General features: G+C 43.0%; 1 protein-coding gene across 1 annotated transcript in view; it reads right to left on the bottom strand.

Annotated features, from left to right (window-relative positions):
• MKRN2 (makorin ring finger protein 2) overlaps positions 1 to 23015 on the bottom strand; it is a 29473-nt gene extending 6458 nt beyond the window's left edge. The window contains exons 1-4 of the mRNA XM_027863774.1: positions 22906 to 23015; positions 22291 to 22377; positions 3047 to 3175; positions 795 to 979 (exon numbers count right to left, since the gene is read on the bottom strand). Coding sequence (XP_027719575.1) covers positions 795 to 979; positions 3047 to 3175; positions 22291 to 22377; positions 22906 to 22931 — 427 coding nt within the window. The 5' untranslated portion in view covers positions 22932 to 23015. The remainder of the gene's footprint in view (positions 1 to 794; positions 980 to 3046; positions 3176 to 22290; positions 22378 to 22905) is intronic.
• Positions 23016 to 24083: the final 1068 nt, after the last annotated feature.

Below are 24083 nucleotides of genomic sequence, written 5' to 3'. Positions count from 1 at the left end.
TCGGCAAGAATTCCCTATTCAATAAACCTTAACTTTTGCTCACCCACCACACATGCACTTCAGTGGCCCTGAACACTGGACAGAATGCTGGGACAGATAACGCACTGGTCTGACCCAGTATGGCATTTTATGTTCTACTGTCCATTTCCGAGACAAAGTTTGTTCCAGAAACCCCTTCACCTGCTAAGGGCCACCCATTAAAAATACTTCATACAATTCCTTTCCCTCTCCCAAACTATTCAATAGAGACTACCTTCCAATAGCCCCCAAACATGTAATAAAGCTATAGAACAAGAGTTTATTAATAAAGAATTAAACAAGGACAGTGTATCTGTTAAGAGTTAGAAGATGAGATGTCATAATTATCCCAAGTACTTAGCACTGAAACCCAGATATAACTACTCACCAAAGGAGAAGGCAGCTGCCAGTCAACTGACATGACAATTGTTCTAAGGTCACGATTTTATTTTATGGAGATGATAAAATCAGAGGGAGGCAATTCAAGCTCAAGCTGTGCTACTGCGCTTGAGGCAGAATGCCGGGCAGGAATGACTTAACTGACCACTCAGTTACATTGCCCTCGTCATACCGGTCTGGTTTTTCTATCTAGGAAAGCTAGAAGGAGACACCGAGGAGAATTTGGTCCCTGGGTAGAACACAGTTTCTCAGTCTCTTCCATAAAAGATGCCCAATTCGGAACAAGCAGGTGTGCAGAAAGCCAATGACAAAGGGGGGGTAGTGCAGAGAGGGTAGGAAAGGAGAGTGCAAGGACAGACGCCGGCTCTGCCACTCACTCCGGTCTCTCAGCACCAGTGTTCTCTTCTCACGCTTGCCAGGTTCGTGGGAGCTGCTTTTCATTATAGACGCAGTCACATCAGGAGGAGGGTGTGGACTGTGAAAAATTGGTGAAGGCAGGCTGTGAGGCCCGGCACCCGCTGCGCCACTGCTGGCTGCCGCTGCTGGCCTCACGTGGTCATATCTGAAACAGACAACAGAGAAGGACACAGACATTTGGCACTCTGTCACTCTCCATCACGCACGCAAGTGCCCTGGATGAAGGCTTTTCTGGGCTCTGCTCTGTGCACCACTGTCGAGGGGCCAAAGGCTCAAGTACATCTAGGGGACGAACACCTGTCACTGGCTTCTGGTGCCCTCTGAGAGTCCATTCTTACTCAGAGTTCCCTCATTTGTACAATGACATGCATGGACTAGAGGACCTGGAAAGTCAAACATCATGGGAATTGAGGTTAAAAATAGTGATGACCAGGGCATAGAAAGAGACCCACTTGGCAAAAATCTAAAACCAAAATAAAAAGAAAAAAGAAGAAATTCCTGAAAGTGAATAATAATCATAAAAACAAAACCACTCCTGAACTAGGAAAGAGAATCCCTGCAAATGCAGCTATGGTTTCCAGGTGTACTATGAGGCTATTCACTCATTCATGGCCAGTAATCCAATCATAATCAAGTCTGTGGGTACTGCAGCAGAGAGGGCTGAGGAGTCAGTAGACCTTGGCTCAAGCACCAGCTCAGCCACCAGCTTCCCACGTGGCTCTCCAGCTGCTCTGATAACACATGCCCTACCTCCCTGGCTCACAGGGCTTTATGAGTGCAGAGCTTTGTAAATCTCCGAGTCCTACAGCAGAGTGAGCCTTTTAAAGAACAAGCGCTCTAGATCCAAGGGACCCGAGTTTAAATCTGGCCTGATTTCTGCTCGCTCTGTCCCCGTGGGCAAGTCCCTTCAAATCCCAGGGCCTCAGTTTCCTCATCTGTTGGATGAGATGGTCTCTAAGGCCCCTTCCAGTCCCAGTTTCCCAACCCTACAATTAAGAGCAAGCATTCGATGACTAGCAATCATCCGTCCACCCCAAGACATAGAGGCTTCTGCGGTTCCGGAGAGGCTGCCGTGGGCACTGCCCCCTCCTCCAGGATTGCCTCCCTCATCCCTCCTCCCCCCAGCTTCACAGAACTCCTCTCTGCCTTTAAAAAGGCACACACGGCGCCCGAAAGCTTTTCCTGATCCCCCATGCCAGCATCCTCCCTCCGAGCTACTGTCTTTACTGTCTGTGTGTATTCAGAAACACACAGAGCAGAAGCACTTCAAGGACAGGGACTGCTCTACTACCTGGAACCCAGCAGGTGCTTAAAAAATGTTGAAGACACAATGCTCTGGAGCTCTCACTGCAAGAGAAATACACATCACTCAACACTGGCTCATAAGCTGTCCGTGTGACATAATGTAAAAAAGGATTGGGCCTGGAGTTCGGTTCTGATCCAGGCCCAGGGCTGGGCACACTGTGACTAGGCCACCCCTCAGTCTCCTCATTTGCTAATTACAAATCATCATCAGCATCCTTCTCTCTCTCTCGGATATTTATAAATATAAAATAACACACACCTAAAACCACTTTGGAAATAAAGGTCCTTTTTAAACTTAGAAATAAACAAGAGATGTAGAGAGTACATATACCCTGGTTTTGCTAAGTGAACAGAGTTACTTTAATTTTTAAAAAACGTTAAATCTGTAAGCCAATTTGAAGATGGTGACTCTCTGTGATAAAAAAAAATCTTGTAAACTCAATCTAATTATTATTGCACAATTTGAATAGTTATTAAAAGCAGAAGAGCTCACCATGAAGTTTTTATCCCCCTGGGAAGTCCCAAAACTATTAGGAAGTTAATTTCTCCAGGAATATATATGCTAGGAAGTCCCAAGATTATAATCCCAAAATAATGGTTAATATTTGGTCTGGAAAGTAACAATTCCAGTTGGTTAAGATGTTTTGAGAAATGGGTTCTCAACAGGATGGCTATAATCAGCCACACCCTCTTAAGGGTTGAGGGGGAGGGGAGTTCTGCTTAAAAGGCAGAAAGCTGCCAGCACTTGCTCAGGAGGACCCCCCATCCGTTACCTCTACCGCCCCAACTCAGATCCACTAGGAGGAGTCAAGTGATGGTAGCTCCTTTCTCCTTCTCTGGGCACTTTCACACTGGGGTTCTATGAGCCCCAGTCCCAGAGGTGCTGGGTATAGTGGGATGCTCTTGCCTGCAACGAGATCCATAGGCACAATAGCCTTTCTGGTAGAACTTGCAGATTGTAGACGGCTTGCTTGTTGATAAGTCATGTGAAAACAAGCACTGGCTCCCTTCACGACACACACCATGCATGAAATACCTGCAGAGAAAAAAGAACCAAGAAGCATCTAGAAGAGGCACAGCACACATTACCTGCTCTTCAACTCTCATGTGTAAAAGGGCAAGTTACATATGACAAAGGTCACAAAGTCATGAAGACCGGTTCAAGTCTAGCCTCTAATACTAACTAGGTGGCCGTAAGTCACTTAATTCTCCAAACCTCAGTTTCTTCATCTGTGGCGTACCTATCTCACAGAGCTGTTATATGCCCCAAGTGATATAATGTAAGTAAGGTTCTCTGCAAACCTTAAAATGTTATATAAGTGTCATCATCTCTGACTGGTTTAAATCCAGTCACAGTTGTTGCTGTTCACTAGTTTCAGTCATGTCCAACTCTTCCTGACCCCATTTGGGGTTTTCTGGGCAAAAATACTAGAGCAGTTTGCCATCTCCTTCTCCAGCTCATTTTACAGAAGAGGAAACTTGAGGCAAACAGGATGAAGTGACTTGCCTGCTAAGTGCCTGAGGCCGCACTTGAACTCAGGTCTTCCTGATCTACTGTGCCACCTAGCTGCTCTCTGATCATAATAAAGATTACTATTTAAAGGAATCCTTTTATCACACAAACTTATCTTTTAAGAACCTAGACTTACATTTACCAGTTTAAGAGAGACAAACCCATACTCACAGCATAAAGATAGTATACAAAAATGTAACTGATGGAATCAGTGAGTCAACCTTTCCTATGGCTCTTTATAAAACAAAACTAAGCAACAAAACCCCAAACCATCAGTATATTACAACTTTCTGCTGGAAATGTCCTCTCCACTCCTCTCCGCCTTTCCAGTATTAGCCCCATCCTTCCAAGTCCAATTTCTATCCCTTTCATGAGTTATTCCTTCATCTTCCCTGCACCCCCTCCCCCACCTCAGCCCTCTCCCTTGAAGATCACTTGTCATCTACTCTGGAGCCACCTTGTGCTGCCTAATGAGTTCCTCCTTGTCTCCCCACTTAGCAGGTTAAGTTCCCTGGGGGCAAGTTACTGCTTTTCTTTGTACCCCTAGCAGTCAGCACAGTGATCTGTTTCTCTGAGACCTGTCACACTATGTAATGACTGTCTTTGTAAAACTATGCTAAAGCAGCATGTAAATTATAATAATAAACTTCTGTTTTTATTTTCTGTCTCTTCAGCTTTCTTCAACTCCACAAACATCAAGTGTCCCCTCTGGACAAGGCAATGTTCTTTGTTAATCTGCTGAGGGGCAGGGCTGTCTCTTACACTCCTCCATGCCTCACAGCATTGAGCACAGTACCCTGCCTGCTGCTAGGGACATCCTTGTGGATGCCTGAATGGGAGAAGGTAGCATCTACTAAAAGAAAAAGACTTGGTGAGGGGCCTGGCTGCTGCTATGACAGTCAGAAAAAGATAGGGACTGGAACAAAAAAGGCCTCAGCCTCTACAATAATGTTCACAGAAGCCTGGAACCAAAGGGAACCTCAAAAGTCACCCCCATCCAATCTTCTCATTTTACAGATAAGGAAAATGAGTCTGAGAGATAGGGAGTTACTGGCCTAAGGCCCAATGCCAAACCCCACCTCCTTCCCCCACAAAGTCTTTCTGACTAGAAATCACCTCTCGAAATGACCCAGAAATCTTCTCTCATGCTCTCCAAATCCCAATCTACCAAAATAATACAAATGTATACCAAATCCCAATCTACCAAAATAAAAGGCCACCCCCTCTGGAAACTGAAAAAGCTTAGAAGCCTTCAGACAAAGAACTTTTTTACACAGAAGGAAAGACTACGAGCCCTGTGCCAAGAGGAAATACTGGCTGAGAATAGCAACAAATCAAAAAAGACTTTAAGGACCTTTCACTCATTCCTCTAATTGTTTATTAAGGGAAGCAAGGATTACACAAGGAAAGGGGTATAGCCCCCTAACCTTTGAGAATACAAAAGTCAGGAAAGGACAAACACGATCCCTTCATTCCATAAAAGATACTTTAGCACCAGATGAATACTGGAATTAGTGGGTAGTTTCTCATGGTAACTTCTTTGAAGGGAATGACACTAAGGTCTAAATTCTGATAAGTGAGTTTTACAACTTTTAATAATTCAATCAGAACAAACACTTATTAATTACATACTGAATGCAAAGTACTGTGCAGGTATAACAGTCTTCTCAAGCACCTTACATTCTACTGGGGATTTGGGAGGCACATAAAGAAGGATGGTGTAAGACAAAACAAGGAGAGAGAATGTACCAGTAACTCAGGGGAAGGAAGGAATCAAGGAGATAACAACTGAACTAAGCCTTGAAGGAATGTAAGGATTCTGAGAGAGACCGAGGAGTGCATGCCAGGCATGAGGGACAGCTCCCCCAGATGCACAAAGGCCAGAGACAGAATGCCCAGTTTAGAAAAGAGCAGAATAGCTGGCGTTTCAAGAAACCTGTATGATGTATAAAGGACAATAATGTGAAATAAGGAAAGTAGGCAGAAGGCAGATTATGCACAGCTCTAACTGCCAAATGCCTTCTCTGTTTTATCCTAGAGTTGCTGAAGGTGTCTGGGTGAGGGAGAACTCAATATCACCCCAGGATATACCTCTCCTTATGATATACACACACATTCATGGTATACACACAGATGTATAGGTACATATATAAATGTGTGTGTGTGTGTGTGTATATATGCATATATATACACACACATACATATATACCTAAATTAAAAAAAAATATATTGTATTATACTTAGTACTAAAAGTGATTCTGAAGAAAATGTCCAAGAAATGCCAGGTACAATCTGTGGTAAAGCCAGGGCACAAATATCTTAAACATAACCATTATTAGGAAAGTTTTAGTTTGGCCTAGACTGTGCTTCCCAGTCTTTGAGTATGAGAACCCCTTTTTAACATCAAGAGATGTTGCAGATTCTCAGATGTGGGAGACAGTCTTCAGAAGACAGATTTGCTTATTTATAAATTCACAGACCACTTGCAAATGACACAGATTGGAAACCACTGGTCTACAGCAAGGGTCAGCAACTTTCTATAAAGGGTCAGACAGTAAATATTTTAGACTTTTCAGGCCAAGAAGCAAAATTGAGGATATTATACAGGTACTCATATAATAAGAGAGAACAAATTCCCCACATTTTTTTAATTGGTGAAATTCAGAATACAATGTTAGCTGAGCACATTTTTTTGTAATACAAGTCTACTAATGAGAACAAATGATTTCTTTTGAGGGCAATAAGATATCACTTAATTGGTGTTCAAAGTTTTGTTTTCTACCATCAAAAATCAATTGCAAATGTTCATCTATTAACACTGATCTGTACAGAGATTTTATGTATTTCATCTTTGAAAATGTCTTTTCATGTAAATAGATTCTACCAAATACCAGTGAAAAGGCTAAGAAGTCTCAAACAAGACATTTCTTCACCTGTTGCAATTAAATATGATTAAATTAACTCAACACCAGCTTTCTTTACTTGGCTTAGTAATGAGCCACTTGGACACTTGCTTTAGTTCCAACCTTACCCCTTTTAAAAAAATTTTGTCAAGAAATTCAACTGTGATATTGTTTTAAATTTTGGAATTTTTCTATTGTTGGTTTCCTGTGAGTTGGGAATAAGGTAACAAATGCTTGCTGAGTCTGCTGATGTCACCACATATGTGTATTTCCTTAGCACAGATACAGTGGCGCTGCAGAGGAAACACAATGCTCAGCCACAGAATTCAATAACAAAATAACCCACACTCCATTGTGTCTTAAAAACATAATATTTCATCCATTTTTCTCTTCTTTTCTTATTTTGATACAATAGGCATGGGGCAGCTAGGCGGCACAGTAGATAGAACTCCGGCCTTGGAGTCAGGAAGACCTGAGTTCAAATTTGGCCTCAGACACTTGAAACTTACTAGATGAGTGACCCTGGGCAAGTCACTTAACCCTGATTGCCTCACCAAAACAAACCAAACAAACAAACAAATAAAACAATGGGCATGCACTAACAGTAAAAAATAAAATGCTCACTGCAATTTGTGGTGGCTGAGCAGCAGCGCTGGTAATGAGAGCGACACTCACTGTGTCTCTGATGCAATTACTCAACTCTGTGATTGTGGTGCAAAAACAGACATACACAATGTGCAGTACTGTACAGTAAAGCTAACACAGTTGTCTTTTGGGAGTGCAGATTTCTTTCAGAATTCTTTACGTCTCAGCAAGAATGATCTGTGATCTTACAAGAGGAGGGCCTATGACTCAGAGGATAAAGTAGGACCAGAGGTGCCAACTGGGAAATCACTGGGTAGAGAGAATTCATTTAAGAAATGGCATGGCCAGATTGCCAAAAGTGACAACATCTACAGAAAAGGGGGGAGGAGTCAAGGGGGGCAAGAGAATCTAAAGTCAAACAATGGCAAAGCAGACAGAACAAAAGCATATAGAGGATGAGTTGTGGGAGTGAGGCAGGGAGGGAGCTGAGTAGGCTGACCTAGGTCTTTTCAGAAAATCAGAGTAAAGGTCACGAGGAAGGGGCAGTGAAGGGTCTGAAGAGAATGGAAGAGGGAATACATAGGTGATGACTAGAAGGGTTACTGTGGAAAGCATGCATCTGTCACTGGCCTAGCCAGGGAAGCACAATGGTTAGGGTTACCCAGAGTTGGAAAGGAGCAGTGCAGACTCTCCCTGCTGCAGCCAGAGATGTTTCATTAGCTAATGTCACTGTATCAGACTCCTCAGAATGAAGGGAGGGAAATCTTAACACTACACCCTGGTCCCAAGTTGACCTTCCAAGTGCCTCAAAAGCCTCAAAGAGTTCTGTCCCCCCAAAAGGTCTTTCATCCATGCTAATTGCCCAATGGCAGAAGGCTTGACAGGAACCTTTACAAGCACATTCACTTAGTGGCCTCCTCTGGCATCAGTGGTTATTTCACAAACCCTCTCCCAGACCTCACCCCCAAAATTTACTTGCAAATACCCCCAGAAAAAGGCTTACCTCTTAAAACTTGGAAATTTAAAAAACTGATCACTTCTCCCTATGGTCCCATGCAGTGTACTGCATCCTGCGGCCTTGATAAATACTGACTGATTTAATTCCTAGACCCACCATCCCTAGCATAATTACCCAAGCCATCAGTCTCTCTCATTCTTCCTTAGTCCTGAGATCTAATGGAAGAATGAAGGCTGGGACACAGCTCAAACTATGGAGGGTCACAGGGTCCTGACAGAGAATTTACTGCATTTTTCAGTCCACAGGATAGTTTAGATTGGGAAATGTTGCTCTAAGAAGGTTATTATCAAATTTCATAGCCCTTTAGAGCTGAAAAATTTAGTTTCCCCCCTTCACTTTACAGACAATGAAACTGAAAACCAGAAAATTGGAAGAGATCCTGAGGATTCCTAGGCCCAGTGGTCATTCCTCTGTACCTTACTAGTTCACCACAAGATCAGGCCTGTGAGAGCTAGGCAAAGTTTCTAATTTACATTGGATTCTCTTCTACTCTCCAGAAATCAACAATGCATTTTTCTCTGAAAACCATCCTTCTCTCTCCAGTTTTCAAGAAAAACATACAACGATAACAGAATAAGACAACAAGGAATCCCCACATCTTCATGCAACAACTTAAAATGCCCAAATACCAAATCTTAAGAACCAAATCTCTAAGACCTCACATAGCCCTTTCTTTGTTTTCCCTTTACTTCACCTAGTATTATGTGAAAATGGCACAGAAATGTGAACAATCTGTTATTTAACACTTTTCCCCTGGACTATTAAGATTTAGCCCACAGCTCTCCATCTTGTCCACAAGAATAAACTGGGAGGAATCAAGGTAAACACCATTTTTAGCATGATCATGAACGGTATACCAATGGTCAAAAAAAGGAAATGAGGTTAGCTTGGCATGACCTACTGTTGATGAAGGTATGCTGGCTCTTTGGGATCATTGCCTTCCTTGTCTAGATATTCACCTACCAATTCTGTAGTAGAAAAAGTACTGGCTTGGAATCAGGAAGACCTGGGTACAATCCTGTCTCATACCCTTACTAGCTGTGCAACTCTTGGCAAGTTGCTTAACTTCTTAGCCTCAGTTTCCTCATCTGTAAAATGGGGATAACAGTACCTACCTTAAAGATCCCTGGGGTCAGATGACATAGCATATACCAAGTGTTTTGTGTAAACCTTTAAAGCACTACATAAATGTCCGAATTCTGCTATGAATCAAAGTCAAGCTCACTAGCCTAGAGTTTTTAGGCTCTACTCTCCTCCCTTTGTAAAAAATCAGGACCTCAGCCTAGCCCTGGAATACTCTCCTCTGGTTCTCCACTAGATGGCTGACAATGTCTCAGTTAATCACACCTGCTAGTTTTTTTCAGCACCCAAGGCACGTAATATGTCTATGCCTGGAGAGTGGAACTCATCAAAAGCAGCTAGCTCTCTTACTCTATCCTTGTTTATCTTGGCTATCAACTCCCTTTCTCGACATTTTTGCTAAATCCTTTTTAGCCCAAAGATGATTCTCCTTGGCAGAAAAAACAGAAGCCAAGCCTGAGCTGCACAGCTTTCTGGTCTCTCAGGCACCATCATCCCATAAGACCCAGGCAGTGGTACTGCTGTCTTCTGATCCTCTTCTTTTCCCCAATAATTACTTCAACAGATGCAATGTTTCCCCCCACCCGGCCCTTCTGTTCTTGGCTTTCCTCGCTCATTCTGAGCCTTATCATTAAATGCCTCATCATTTTCTTAGAGCAACATGCTGTGCTTTCAGTAGTCATCTTCTCTTACTTGCCTAGGCGACCATCTTCTGTACATGTTTGTACTGCATCCATATTGGTCTCTTTAGATAAATCTCCCCCTTCCTCTTCAATGGATCTGTTTCTTTCTGTGTCTTCAGAATGTCATTCTTCCCATCCCTATTGGGTAGACTTCGGCTATATAACTTTTGTTCACAGGATCCAACCTATCCTTTGAAAGATGCTCTTCTAAGACCCAGGGTCCCCATGTCAGACTATGCATAACTTTCCTTTTCCATTATCTCAAATCCTAAAGTAGAGTGATGTTGTAGAGGAATGTATAGGACAGAAGCCCTCACCACTTCTCCAGGCCCATACAGGTCATCGAAGCCAGCCCAGTTCTTTTCATGGGAGAAAAAATACTCCGCAGGGTAAAACATCCCCTGGACCAGGGTGAGTTTGAATCCATTCCCATTCCCATGGGGTCCGTGATCTGAAGTCCTTCCTTAGTCACAGACCCCTCTTCTTTCACCCCCACCTCCCCAGGACAGGCTCCTTTCAGCTGCAACAATACATCCTGACCAACTGCAAGTCCTGGCCATTGCCTCCCTAGGGTCAAGTCATTTTCATGGCCAAGGGAGCCGTGTGGCACAAATGTTGCTGCTGCTGTTGCTGCTACTACTGAGGGACCTCTAGAGACTCCCTCTCCATCTATCTCTGTAGGTGTCTGATAATTAAAGCTGCCCACAACTACTACTGTAGTACACCTCGATGCCAGGCTCAGGATCTGTTTCCTGAACTTCTCTCATCTGTGTCCTTTTTATGTCCAGGACTCTTGATGATATTACTTCTAATATTATTATGTCCCTGATGATAAAATTATTTATCTTAACCCAAGTGCTCATCTCTGCCATGCTTCCTCACTCTTAACTCTGCATTTCCTCACAAATATACCTTACCATGCTCCCTCTTTCCATTCCCACATTATATTCTGTTCCTTTTGAACAAGTGAAGTCATTCCAGAGCTGTACTTCAGTCATGTGGGTTTCCTTCTACCCAAGTCTTACTGATACCTATAAGATCAAATTTGTTTCTATGCATTTGGCTCTCTTTACCTTGCCTGTTGTGCATGAAACAGGCTGGATATTATCTAGTCTCTTTTTCTCTCTTAATGTTTGTTAAAGTTATCACTGGGTAAGCCTGGAGGAAACTGTCTATGAAAGATAAAAAACTGAATTCTGCAAAACAGACCAAACCAGGCCTACTGACAAAATAAGAGTCTACCACACATAGGTAAATGGCTCAACGGTTTTCAGTACAAGGACATCCCTGTGAATGGCCAGAGGCAGCCCAATAAAATCACCAATCCATCAAAGAAATTCAGCACAGTGCTGTGAGGAAGACTAGGACTGAATGTCAAAAAGACCTGGGTTGAGCTCCAGCCTCACCATTTACTAGCTTGGCCAAAATCACTTAATCTCTCATTCTCAGTTACTTACTTCACCTGTAAAATTTGGATAATTCCGGGCTCGTTTAACCCATGGCTGCTGAAAGATCAGCTGAGATCACAGGACAGATGTAAAGATGGAAGGTGTTTCAAAGACCATCTCATCCAACTCATTTTACAGATAAGGAAACTGAGGCCCAGGTCACAGAGGCTATTAATACAGTAGCAGTCGTTGTTTGGTTGTTCAGTTATGTCCAACTCTTTGTGACCCTGTGGACCACAGTACACCAATACTGTCTATGGGGTTTTCTTGGCTAATATACTGGAGTGGTTTGTCATTTCCTTCTGCAGTGGATCAAGGCAAACAGATTAAGACTAGTAACTTGGCCAGGGTCACACTCTAGTGTCTGAGGCCACATTTGAACTCTGATCTTCCTGAATTCAGGCCCAGTGCTCTATCCACTAAGCCGCTTTGGTGCTCTTATTATGACTTAGTATTATGGAAAGCATTAATAAATTGTTATTTAAAATAATAAGTATTTTCTAGCATATTAGTGCCATTTCTGGTACCATTTAGGAAGCTCCAAAAACTCTCCCCCTGACTATTAACTGTTCTCCAGCTTCAAATCTTAGGAGGTGCCTCTGGTACTGAAAGATTAAGCTGTCTGGACTTGCCTAAGGTCAAATAACCAATGTATTGGAGGTCACACTTGAAAGAACCCACCCAGGTCTGACTAACCTACAGGCCCACTCTCTATCCTCTTCCCCACCACCTGACTCTAAATAAAAATTGTTTTCCTTAGGTTAAAATGAAAACAAAATTTTAGGACTCCTAACAAGTAGCTAATTGATACCCGGGATAAACAGGAAGCTAGTAAGAAAGAACTTCGCTGTTTTTTTTTCTGAGAACAAGCCAGGGGCCTACACTAACATACAACAGATGGCTGGTAAAGTGCTGGGCTGGGAGCTCGCCTTCTCAGCCGCCCTTGAGGACTGTTGGGCTCCTTGCCTGGGAATGGGGAGTGGAGAGCAGCTCTAGACTCTAGGTCCACAAGCAAGCTAACACTGCTAACGATGAAATGAAATTAATTTTATTTCTTGCTCCATGCCGAAAGTTCCAGTTCAAGCCCCCAAAGTCTACACTCAAAATGAACAGACCCATATGACAGATCTTTTAACTCAATACAATGAGGAGCTCTATAAAACAAATCTATTCTGGCTTTCTGAAGTCCTCACAGTGCTTGGATTAATCTTTGAATCCTCATTAATTCCCTTACACCAAGTCACTGATACAACAAAAAACTTCTCTAGACATTTTGTAACATTAAGTTTAGTTTCTGTTCCTTAACTTTATGGAATAGTTTCTGTTTCTCCAAATCTATGATCCTACTATCAAGCCGTGGTGTATTGCATGTTGGTTTGCTGGCCATCTTCTCCATTTCTTCTCTCTATATTCTGGGTGATCTCATTAGTCCCCTTGGTTAAACTATTATCTTTATGCAGATGATTCACAGATCATCTCTGTCTCCTTGGCTCCAACTTCATATCATAAATTGCCCAGAGATATTCTAGACTCAACACTTTAAAAAAACTCTCATCTACACTCTAGACTGCCCCCACCCAAAACTGCCTCTCACTGTTAACTGCCCTACACCCATTCATGATCTCACCACCCTTCTACAGACACCCTGGTTCACATCCTTGCCTCTTCCCTCCCCTGACCTGTCAATTCTCCCTCAACACCGTTTCCTGCTCAGTCTCCAGTTACACTCCTGCTCCTTATTGCCCTCTCCAAGACCATGTGCAATCTGTATAGGCTATACATGTACAATCATATTAAACATATTTCCACATTCGTCATGTTGTAAAGAAGAATCAGAACCAAAGGGAAAAACTATGAGAAAGAAAAAAAAACAAAGGAAAAAAAGAGAGAAAATAGTATGCTTCCTTCTGCATTCAGACCCCAAAGTTCTTTCTCTGGGTATGGATAGCATTTTCCATCATGAGTCTTTTGGAATTGTCCTTGCATCGCTGATAAGAGCTATGTCAATCAATGTTGGTCAATGCACAATGTTGCTGTTACTATGTACAATGTTTTCCTGGTTCTGCTCCCTTAACTCAGCACCAATTCATGCAAGTCTTTCCAGGTTTTTCTGAAGTCCACCTGCTCATCATTTCTTATGGAACAATAATAGTATTCCATTACACTCATATACCACAACTTGCTCAGCAATTCCACAACTGATAGGTATCCCCTCAATTTCCAATTCTTGGCCACCACAAAAAAAGCTGCTATAAATATTTTTGTACATGTGGGTCCTTTTCCCATTTTTATGATCTCTTTGGGATACAGAGCTAGAAGTGGTATTGCTAGATCAAAGGGTCACATGATATTTCTAAAACACAGGTTTTTCTTACTAGGTCTGTCTCCAGCCTGCTTGTGCAGGCTTAATAGATATTATTCTCCCCTTCACTTACCCGATGTTTCTGTCACACTGGCTTATTTGCTGATCCTCTAGACAATGCAACATTTTCCTTCTTCATGCCTTTATACTAGCTATACCCCTTGCCTGAAAAATGCACTGCCCTGCTCACTCATCCCTAATTTGCGGAATTCCTACTTTCCTCAAGGCTCAGTTCAAGGGTCACCTCCTACAAGAGGCCTGGCCTCATACTCTCAGTAGCTAGTGCCTTAACCCAGAAACTACTTTATATTTTGCCTTTACTTATCTGTGGTTTAGGATTTTTCCCTCCAGCAGACAGCCAGCTCCTTGGGACAGAAATGTGTCTTTCTTCTTTTTATCCCCAGGGCCTGTTGTTTAACAAGTGTTTGTTGCATTGAAAATAGATGAAAGCGTCTGTCCCAGAACACTGGTATATGTAACCCAAAGTCAAGTCACTTTATCACTTCAGTCTTTAGTTTCCACATTTGTAAAATATGGATAACACTAATTACAATTATTTACACAAATATGAGCAATTTTTATCCCTAATTCTCATCCCCTTTCAATTCAATAGACATTTATTAAGTGCCTACTTAAGTAGGCAGAAAGCGTGGTTTAACCACCAGCCTTGGAGTCCAGAAGACCTAGCTGCAGTCTGGCCTTCCACACATAAGACGACCAGAAAGTAGACCAGGTGCTTGTTCTGCATGTGGAGTTTGAGATCCAGTATAGTGATACCCACACACAAACACAAAACAATAATACAACAAAGCACAGAAGGTACATGGAAGCACTGTAGGGAACAAAGGGGATAGAGCACAGAGTCAGGAAGACCTAAGTTCGAATGCAGCCTCAGACACTTTCTAACTGTGTGAACCTGGGCAAATCCCTTCATCTCTGTCTGACTTGGTGATATCATCTGTAAAATGGAGATAACAGCACCTCCCTCCCAGGGGTATTGTGAGGCTCATATAAGATAATACCGTAAGGTGCTTGGCAATCCTTAAATTGCTATACAAATCCTAGCTATGAGTATAATTACTACTAGTACCACTATCACCACTATCACTACTGCTACTACTACTACCACCACCACCACCACTACTACTATTACTATTACTACTACTACTTGTACAGGGTTAGCTAAGTGGCACAGTGAGTGGATAGAGCTCTGGGCCTGAAGTCAGGAAGAGCTAAGTTCAGATCTGGCCTGAGACATTTACTAGCTGTTGTGACTCTTGGTAAGTCACATCACCCACTCTGCCTCAGTTTCCTCCACTGTAAAAGAAGCTAGAGAAGGAAATGGTAAATCACTTCAGGATCTTTGCCAAGAAAATCCCAAATGGGGTCACAAAGAGTTGGACACAACTGAAAAACAACTAAACAACAAAAATTATTTAAAACAACTGAACAATAAAAATTACTTATGGTCCATAATAGGAAAGGATATATCTCACTTGGGAATTAGGACTTCTTTAAAATAACAGAATTTCAAAGTTGAAAGCAACTTAAGGAACCATTTAGTCCAATGCATACTTGAACAAGATTACTTTTAAGACATATCTGACAAGGAGTGATCCAGTATCTGCCCAAAGATCTCCTTTTGCTCTGGCCACAAGGGCAGTCCCACTACCCTTTGGTTTAATTCTTATTAATTTGTTCATTACATGAAGCCTAAAATGACCTCTTTGCAACAACTCCTTTGTTTCTTCGCTAATCAACCTTTATAACCTTCCCAACAGTCCTTCATGGAGGAGGTATTCGAGCTGAACCCTGAAGGATGAACCAAACTGGAGGGAAGGGAAAGGGAGGATTCAAGTTGTAGGTCACCCGAAGGTCAACAGGGAGGGAAGCAAACAGTCGGTGTGGACATGGACATCTTTACAGATGAGAAGGTGAACAGGAAAACATCGAAGCACAAAAGAATGAAAAGAAAGATGCTTGGACTAGAAAGAACAGTGGGCCAGTCATAGAGAGAAGAGGAAAGAAGTGCCAGACACCATGCTAAGTGCTTTTTACAAATGTTATCTCAGTTGAGGAAGAACAAAGGATGACCACTGAGGGGGGCAGCCAACATGCTCCAAAAGTCTCCTTGTCAACTGAGATAGAAAAAAGCCTTCAAGGCAAGCTGGGCAGACCCCAAGGAAGACGTGTTTTGAGAAAACAGGGGCAAGCCAAGCTTCTCACCCAGGGAAAATGTGTAACAAGAATTTTAGTCTCATTGAAACTACAGGTCAATCAAAATAATGGCATTTCTAGCAAAGGGGCTTATTACAAACGAATTCCTACTCCCTGGAAAGAAAAAGAAAGCTTTGATTTACTGACCTCTGAAAACCTAGAAAATATCGCCCCAGGAAAAACCCTGGAACAGCTGAACCAGCAGAAAAAGAGGGTGCAGCAGTCCTATAGCCCAGGAAGCTTGGGGGATTAACAGGAAAGTCCCCTCTTGCTCTGGGGGAGGGGAAGCTGTACAGGACAGGAGGCGTTTCAGCAAGCCAGCAGAAATCCCCACTTCAGCATACTAGGGGGAGATCCTGAACCCCAGGGGAGTAGAACAGGCAAGCACCAACACCAGGACCCCGGAGTGCCTCAATACATGCAGGGGAACCTGCTAGCTCCAAAAACCACAACACGTGATGGTGTTCTCCAGCAACCAAATCTCCCGGTGCCTCTGCAAAACTCTGGGAAGCACAACTCCAAGAGGTAAAACTCCAGGCTGACAGACATCTGTCAGCGAAACATCCCTGTGCAAGGCTCGGGTGAGCAGGAGTCAAAGAAAGGAGCACAAGGTCCAGGTGAACAGGTGTCCCCCAGGGGCCAGACTCCCCACTCCTACCCCTAGAACTCCAGTGTTGCTGATTCCAGCTCAACACCAGGTGAGCTGCCAGAATCCTACAGCCTCCAATTGCCAACATCAGAGGCCCCAGCACACAAAGCCTGTGACCAAGACCTAAGCTCCCAGCAGAAGAAGCTTGGGTCAGTGTACCCTGCTCTACAGCAGGAGAGCTCAATTTTTTTTTAAAGTCAGGAAATAAGCAAACACCATGAGTAAAAAGAAACAGACAACGACCATAGATCTTATTATGAGGACAGGGAGGGTCAAGGCAGAAATTCAGAAGGGGACAACATTATCAATATACCCATATTTGGAACCTCAAAAGGGAATATGAACTGGTCTCAAGCTCAAAGTCTTCTTGTAAGAGCTCAAGAAGGATTTTAAAAGTTAAATAAGAGAAGTAGAAAATAAACTGAGGAAAGAAATGAGAGGTATGCAAGAGACAGTCAACAGCTTGGAAAAGGAAGGACAAAAATTAACTGTAGAAAACAAGTCCTTAAAAAATACAATTGGCCAAATGGAAAAAAAGTACACTGAAGAAAACAACTCCCTAAAAAGCATTAAAAAGCAATAAAAAGAATTGGCCAAATGGAAAAGGAGGCACAAAAATTCACTGAGGGGAAGAACTCCTTAAAAAGTAAAATGGGCCAAACGGAAAAGGAGGTACAAAATCTAATAGAAAACAATTCATTAAAAAGCAGCTGGGTGGCGCAGTGGATAGAGCTCTGGCCTTGGAGTCAAGTGGACCCGAGTTCAAATCCTGCCTCAGACACTTGACACTTAAGCTGTGTGACCTTGGGCAAGTCACTTAACCCCGACTGCCTCACCCCCCCCAAAAAAATTTAGAATTGGGCAAGTGGAAGCTAATGACTCTCTATGAGAGAGCAAGAATCAATCAAACAGAAACAAAAGAATGAAAAAATACATGAAAATGTAAAATACCTCATTGGTAAAACTGACCTGGAAAATAGATCCAGGAGAGACAATTTAAAAATTACTGGTCTACCTGAAAAACATGATTAAAAAAAGAGCCTGGAAAGCATCTTTCAGGAAATCATCAAGGAAAACTGCCCTGAGATCCTAGAACCAGAAGATAAAATAGTCATTGAGGGGCAGCTAGGTGGTACAGTGGAGAGAGCACCAGCCCTGAAGTCAGGAGTACCTGAGTTCAAATCCAGCCACAGACCAAACACTTGACACTTACTAGCTGTGTGACCCTGGGCAAGTCACTTAATCCCAATTGCCTAAAAAAGAAGGCGGAAAAAAAAAGAATCCACCCCATCACCACCTGAAAGAGAGATGCCAAATTGAAAACACCAAGGAAAATTGTAGCCAAATTCCAAAATTACCAGGTCAAAGAGAAAATACTGTAAGCAGCCAGAAAGAAACAATTTAAATATCATGAAACCACAGTCAGGATTATGTAGGACCTTGCAGCTTCTACATTAAAAGATCAGAGGAATACAACATTCCATAAGGCAAAGCAGCTTGGATTACAACCAAGGATCAGCTACCCAGCGAAACTGAGCATCATCTTTCAGGGGAGGAGATGGACATTTAAAGAAATAGGGGACTTTCAAACCTTCCTGATGAAAAGACCAGAGCTCAACAGAAAATCTGATCTTCAAATACAAGACTCAAGAGAAGCATAAAAAGGTAAACAGGACAGAAAAAACAACATGTTATTAATAAGGGCAAACTGTTTACATCCCTACAAGGGAAGATGATACCTGTAACTCTTGAGAACTGTATTGTTATTATGCCATTTAAAAGGGGTATACATAGAGGGGGTTGGGTATAAGGTGACTTTGATGTAAAGATAAAAAAATCTAATTAAGTGGGTAAAGTAGATCTAATTAAGGGGATTAAGTGGATCTGATTAAGGAACTGTACTGGGAGAAAAGGAAAGCTGGAGGCAGATAAGGGTAAATTACATCATGTGAAAAGGCACAAAAAACCCATTACAGTAGAGGGAAAGATGGAAGGGAGATGAGCATTGTTTGAACCTTACTCATCAGATGTGGTTCAAGAGGGAATAACATTCAGTTAGGTATAGAAATCTAACAACCTATAGGAAGTAGGAGGGGAGAAAGAGAAAAGAAAAGGGACGGAGTGAATAGAAAGGAGGGAAGTAGTAGTAAGGGTAAAGGGGAAGAAAAGAGAAGGGGCTAATAGAAGGGAGGGTGGAATGAGGGAGGCAGTGGTCAAAAGCAAAACATTAGTGAGGACGGAAAGGGAGAAAGGAGAGAGAAAAGCATAAAGCGGAGAAGGGGGGAACAGGATGGAGAGAAAGACACAGATAGTAATCATAACTGTGAGTGTGAATGGGGTGAACTCTCCTATAAAATGGAAGCGATAGCAAAGTGGATTAAAAGCCATAATCCTACAATATGCTGTTTACAAGAAATACATTTGAAGCAGAGAGATATACACAGAGTAAAGGTTAAAAGGCTGGAGCAGAATATATTATGCTTCAGCTAAAGTTAAAAAAAGCAGGGGTAGCAATCCTGATCTCAGAGAAACCAAAAGCAAAATATACATCTAATTAAAAGAGATAAGGAAGGAAACTACATCCTGCTAAAGGTACCATGGACAATGAAGTAATATCATTACTAAACATATATGCACCAAGTGGTATAGCATCCAAATTCCTAGAGGAGAAGTTAAGGAAGTTACGGAAGTTACAAGACGAAACATAACAAAGCTATACTAGTGGGGGACAACTTCCCCCTCTCAGAACTAGATAAATCTAACCACAAAATAAATAAGAAAGAAGTTAAAGAGATGAATAGGATTTTAGAAAAGTAGATATGGTTGACCTCTGGAGAAAACTGAACGGGAAGAAAAAGGAATATACCTTTTTCTTGGTGCTACATGGCACCTACACAAAAAGTGACCATGTTCTAGGGCATAAAAACCTCACAATCCAATGCAGAAAGGCAGAAATATTAAATGCATCCTTTTTAGATCATGATGCAATAAAAATTACACATAATAAAGGGCCATGGAAAGACAGACTAAAAATTAATTGAAAACTAAATAACTGAATCCTAAAAAATGAGTGGGTCAAACAACAAATCACAGAAACAACTTCATCCAGGAGAATGACAATAATGAGACAACATACCAAAACTTAGGGGATGCAGCAGAAGTGGTTCTTAGGGGAAGTTTTATATCTCTAAATGCTTACATGAATAAAATGAGAAAGAAGAGATTAATGAATTGGGCATGTAACTAAAAAAGCTAGAAAAAGAACAAATTGAAAAACCCCAATTAAAATACCAAATTAGAAATTCTGCAAACCGGAGGCAGCTAGGTGGCACAGTTGATAGAGCATCGGCCCCGAAGTCAGGAGGACCTGAATTCAAATCCAGCCTAAGACCAAACACCCCTGGGCAAGTCACTTAACCCCAACTGCCTAAAAAAAAAAATAATAGTAAATAACAAGTTTAGAAATTCTGCAAACCAAAGGAGAGATTAATAAAACTGAAATTAAGAAAACTATTAAACTCATAAATAAAACCAAGAGCTGGTTTTATGGAAAAAACAACAACAACAACAACAATAAAATAAACTTTTTGTTAATTTGATTTAAAAAAATAAAGAAGAAAACCAAATTACCAGCATCAAAAATGAAAAGGATGAATTCACCACCAATGAAGAGGAAATCAAAACAAAAATTAGGAGCTATTTTGCCCAACTGCATGCCAATAAATTTGACAATCTTAGTGAAATGGATGAATATTTACAAAAATATAAATTGCCCAGATTAATGGAAGAAGAAATAAAATACTTAAATAACCCCATATCAGAAAAATAAATTGAAAAAGCCATCAAATGTACTCTCTATGAAAAAATTTCTAGGGCCAGATGGATTTACAAGTGAATTCTATCAAACATTTAAAGAACAACTAATTCCAATACTATATAAACTATTTGGGAAAACAGGTGAAGAGTCCTTCTTTTTATGATACAAATATGGTACTGATACCTAAACCGGGAAGAGCCAAAACAGAGAAAGAAAACCATAAACCAATTTCCCTAATGAATATAGAGGGAAAAATTCTAAATAAAATATTAGCAAAGAGATTACAGCAACTTATCAGGAGGATAATACACTATGACCAGGTAGAATTTATACAGGAATGCAGGACTAGTTCAATATTAGGAAAACTATCAGCATAACTGACCATATCACAACAAAACTAACAGAAATCATATGATTATCTCAACAGATGCAGAAAAAGCTTTTGACAAAATACAACATCCATTCCTATTAAAAACACTAGAGAGCATAGGAATAAATAGAGTATTCCTTAAAATGATAGGTAGGATCTATCTAAAACCATCAGCAATTATATGTAACAGGGATAAGCTAGAAGCATTTCCAATAAGATGGGGGGTGAAACAAGGATGTCCATTATCACCAATGTTATTCAATATTGTACAGAAATGTTAGCTTTAGCAATAAGAGAAGAAAAAGACATTGAAGGAATTAGAATAGGCAAAGAAGAAACAAAACTATCACTCTTTGCAAATGATATGATGGTACACTTAGAGAATCCTAGAGAATCAAGTAAAAAATTACTTGAAATAATAAACAAATTTACCAAGTTGCAGGATATAAAGTAAACCCACATAAATCATTGGCATTTCTATATATTACTAACAAAGCCCAACAGCAAAAGACAGAAAGAGAAATTCCACTTAAAGTTATACTAGACATTATAAAATATTTGGGAGTCTACCTGCCAAAACAAACTCAGGAACTATATGAACACAATTACAAAACACTTTTCGCACAAATAAAGTCAGATCTAAATAACTGGAAAAATATCAGTTGCACACGGGTAGGCTGAGCTAATATAATAAAAATGACAATTCTACCAAAAAAAAAAAAAAAGAACTAAGAAAGCTTCCTAGAGTTCTGGAGATTTTACTTGTGGTTTTTGAAAGGAAGTGAACTTCTTATTTCTAAAAGGTTATTCAGGTTAACAACATTACCTATCAGAACTGATTTTCTGAACAAGATGTGAATCCATTGTGTTGGCTGGCATAATACCGGACGAGCACAGAACTACAGAAGAAACCCAGGTCAAAGTGGAAATCATGCCATAGGAGTTGACAGGGACCTTTGAGAAGGGGAGGATATGGGACCTTTGAGCTTGGAAGGCATAGGGAGCAAAGGAAAAGCTATCCACAAATATATGAAGGACTGTCAGGTGGACTAGGGATTGGTGAGTCTTGTTTTGCTGAAGCCTCAGAGGGTAGAAAATAAAACTGCAAGAGGCAAGGTGTTGGCCTGACATCAGGAAAATCTTCCTATAGGAGTTGTCTAAAAGTTGAACAACTGTGCTTGGTGGGTAGGTACCAGAATTCACCATTGCTGGGGGTCTTCGAGGCTGGATGACCACTTGGTAGGGCACTGCAGTGAGGGCTCCAGTTCAGGTTCTGGGGTGGATTAGTAGACCTACCTATCTGCATGGGAGAGGCAGCCTGATGCATGGAAAGGAGGCTGGATTTGGAGTCAAGCAGACCTGGGTGGACTCAAATCCTTCCGCCACTTACTAGCTGCTGTATAACCTTGGATAAGTTACTTTCCCTGTTCAGGGCTCAGTTTCCTCATCTGTAAAAGGGGATAATAAAACCCACTTCACAAAGTTGGGAATAATAATGCCACCTACCTCACAAAGTTATGGGGAGGATCCAATGAGATAACATGTAGTTTGAAGGAGTCGGTTAGACGAGAAAGATGACTGCCCCTTGAAGATCTAATGTTATAATCGTGATAATAACTAGCACTTAAATAGAGCTTTAAAGCACTTGCCAGATGTTACTTCATGCGATCCCAAAGAAGGATCTCGAAGAGGGGAGGGGGGGCCCCAACTCTGAAACAGCACTTTACAGGGCTTGTCAGGTGTTTTCTCACGTGATCCCAGAACGGGCCCTCTAAGGGGGGAGGGGATCTGCAAACTTTGGGACTCTATAATTTCGGGAATCAGAAGGAGGGATCGCTTTAGGGGCGGCTCCCCAGATCGGTGTGGCCTCAGCCGCCCCTTGACCAGCGAAATGGGGAACGCAGCGCTCGCCCCGCCTACCCACCACACAGAGCACGGGCTCAGGCACTCCACACGCACTCGGGAAGCGCCCGCCCCCTCGGAGACAAAAAACGCAGAGGCGGCGGCCCCGGCGCGGCGCGGGAAGTACTCGGGGACCCGTTGCGGGCGGACCGGAGGCGGGTCCCCTCCTCCTTTCTCACAGGTCCCCCGGCCCCTGACATCCCCTCCCCCAGCACTGACCGGCACGTGACCTGCTTGGTGCTCATGATGGAGGGTGAGTGAATGACCGAAGGACGGACGGCTGGATGGAGAGGCGGCCGCCAGTGCACCCCCGCTGCCACCGCCGCCGCCGCCGCCTCCGCCCCCGAGCGCTTGGCCCCTTCCGCCCGGGGCGCCGCTGCTCTGCTCCGTCCCTCCGCCCCGCCCCGCGGAGCCGCTGCGTCACCGGGCCCGCTGCGTCACCGGGCCCTCCGCTCCGCTCCGCCCCGCCCTCCTGGGCCTCACCTTTGTAGTGCCGGCCGGAAACTCCGCCGCCGTCACAATTGGTTCCGCCTCCCGCGCGTGCGCACAGCTTGGCTCCTCCACGTGCGCCCAGGCTCACCGGGTCCCGCCTCCTGGTGCCCTGCTGCAGTTTCGAGCTCGCTCAGACTGTCGCGGTCCCTGCCCCTCGGCCCCAGCTGTCCCCAGCTCTGCCCCGGCCATCGGTCCAGACCCAGCTCTACCTCTGCTGGCCCATCTTCCCTTCCTCAGCCCCCTTGGGCCCCGGCCACACCTCCTCTTTCTCCGGCTCCACGGTCCCCTGGGGGCTCTGCTTGGCCCCGCTTCGCAGCTCCGCCCCGGCACTCTCTTTCCTCCGTGCCGCCTGGCTGCGCTCAGCCAGCTCCCCCTGACCCCAGTGACTCTCCCCAGACGAAGGCTTCTCCACCGCCTTGTTTGCCCCATTGGAAAGCCCCCCGTGGGGAGATGGTTTCGTCAGGTCTGTCCCCTTGTCCTCGGGGTTCCTCCCAGAGTCCCTGTCCCGACTGTCCTTCTTAAGTTTCCTCTCCCTAACCCGATGCCTCATTTTCAGCATCTTCCAGTCTTCCCTGTCTGCATCCCTGACATAATTGCCTCTTCTTAGCTCCGGGTCCTCCTCCAGACGTTCATCCTCGTCCCAAACATCATGTTTCATCCTCCTCAGACTTTCCCAGTTGTCCTCTTCCCTTGTACCGTCTGTCCAGATAACCCTTGCAAGGCTTCCAGGATTGGGTACCCTGGCTCAAGTCACAGATCCAGCTGCCCCCTTTGAGCTCCCACACCCTGCCCAATTTGTCCCTCCGAAGCCGTCTCACTTTACCCATCCTTTCCGAATTATCACTGTCACTATACCCTTTCCCGTCCAAACTGTCCCTCTTTAGCCTTCTCCGCGTGTCCAAGTT

The sequence above is a fragment of the Vombatus ursinus genome, unplaced genomic scaffold (assembly GCF_900497805.2).
Source record: "Vombatus ursinus unplaced genomic scaffold, bare-nosed wombat genome assembly UNPS02014773.1, whole genome shotgun sequence".
Taxonomy (NCBI): domain Eukaryota; kingdom Metazoa; phylum Chordata; class Mammalia; order Diprotodontia; family Vombatidae; genus Vombatus; species Vombatus ursinus.
This window is presented reverse-complemented; position numbering and strand designations above follow the sequence as displayed.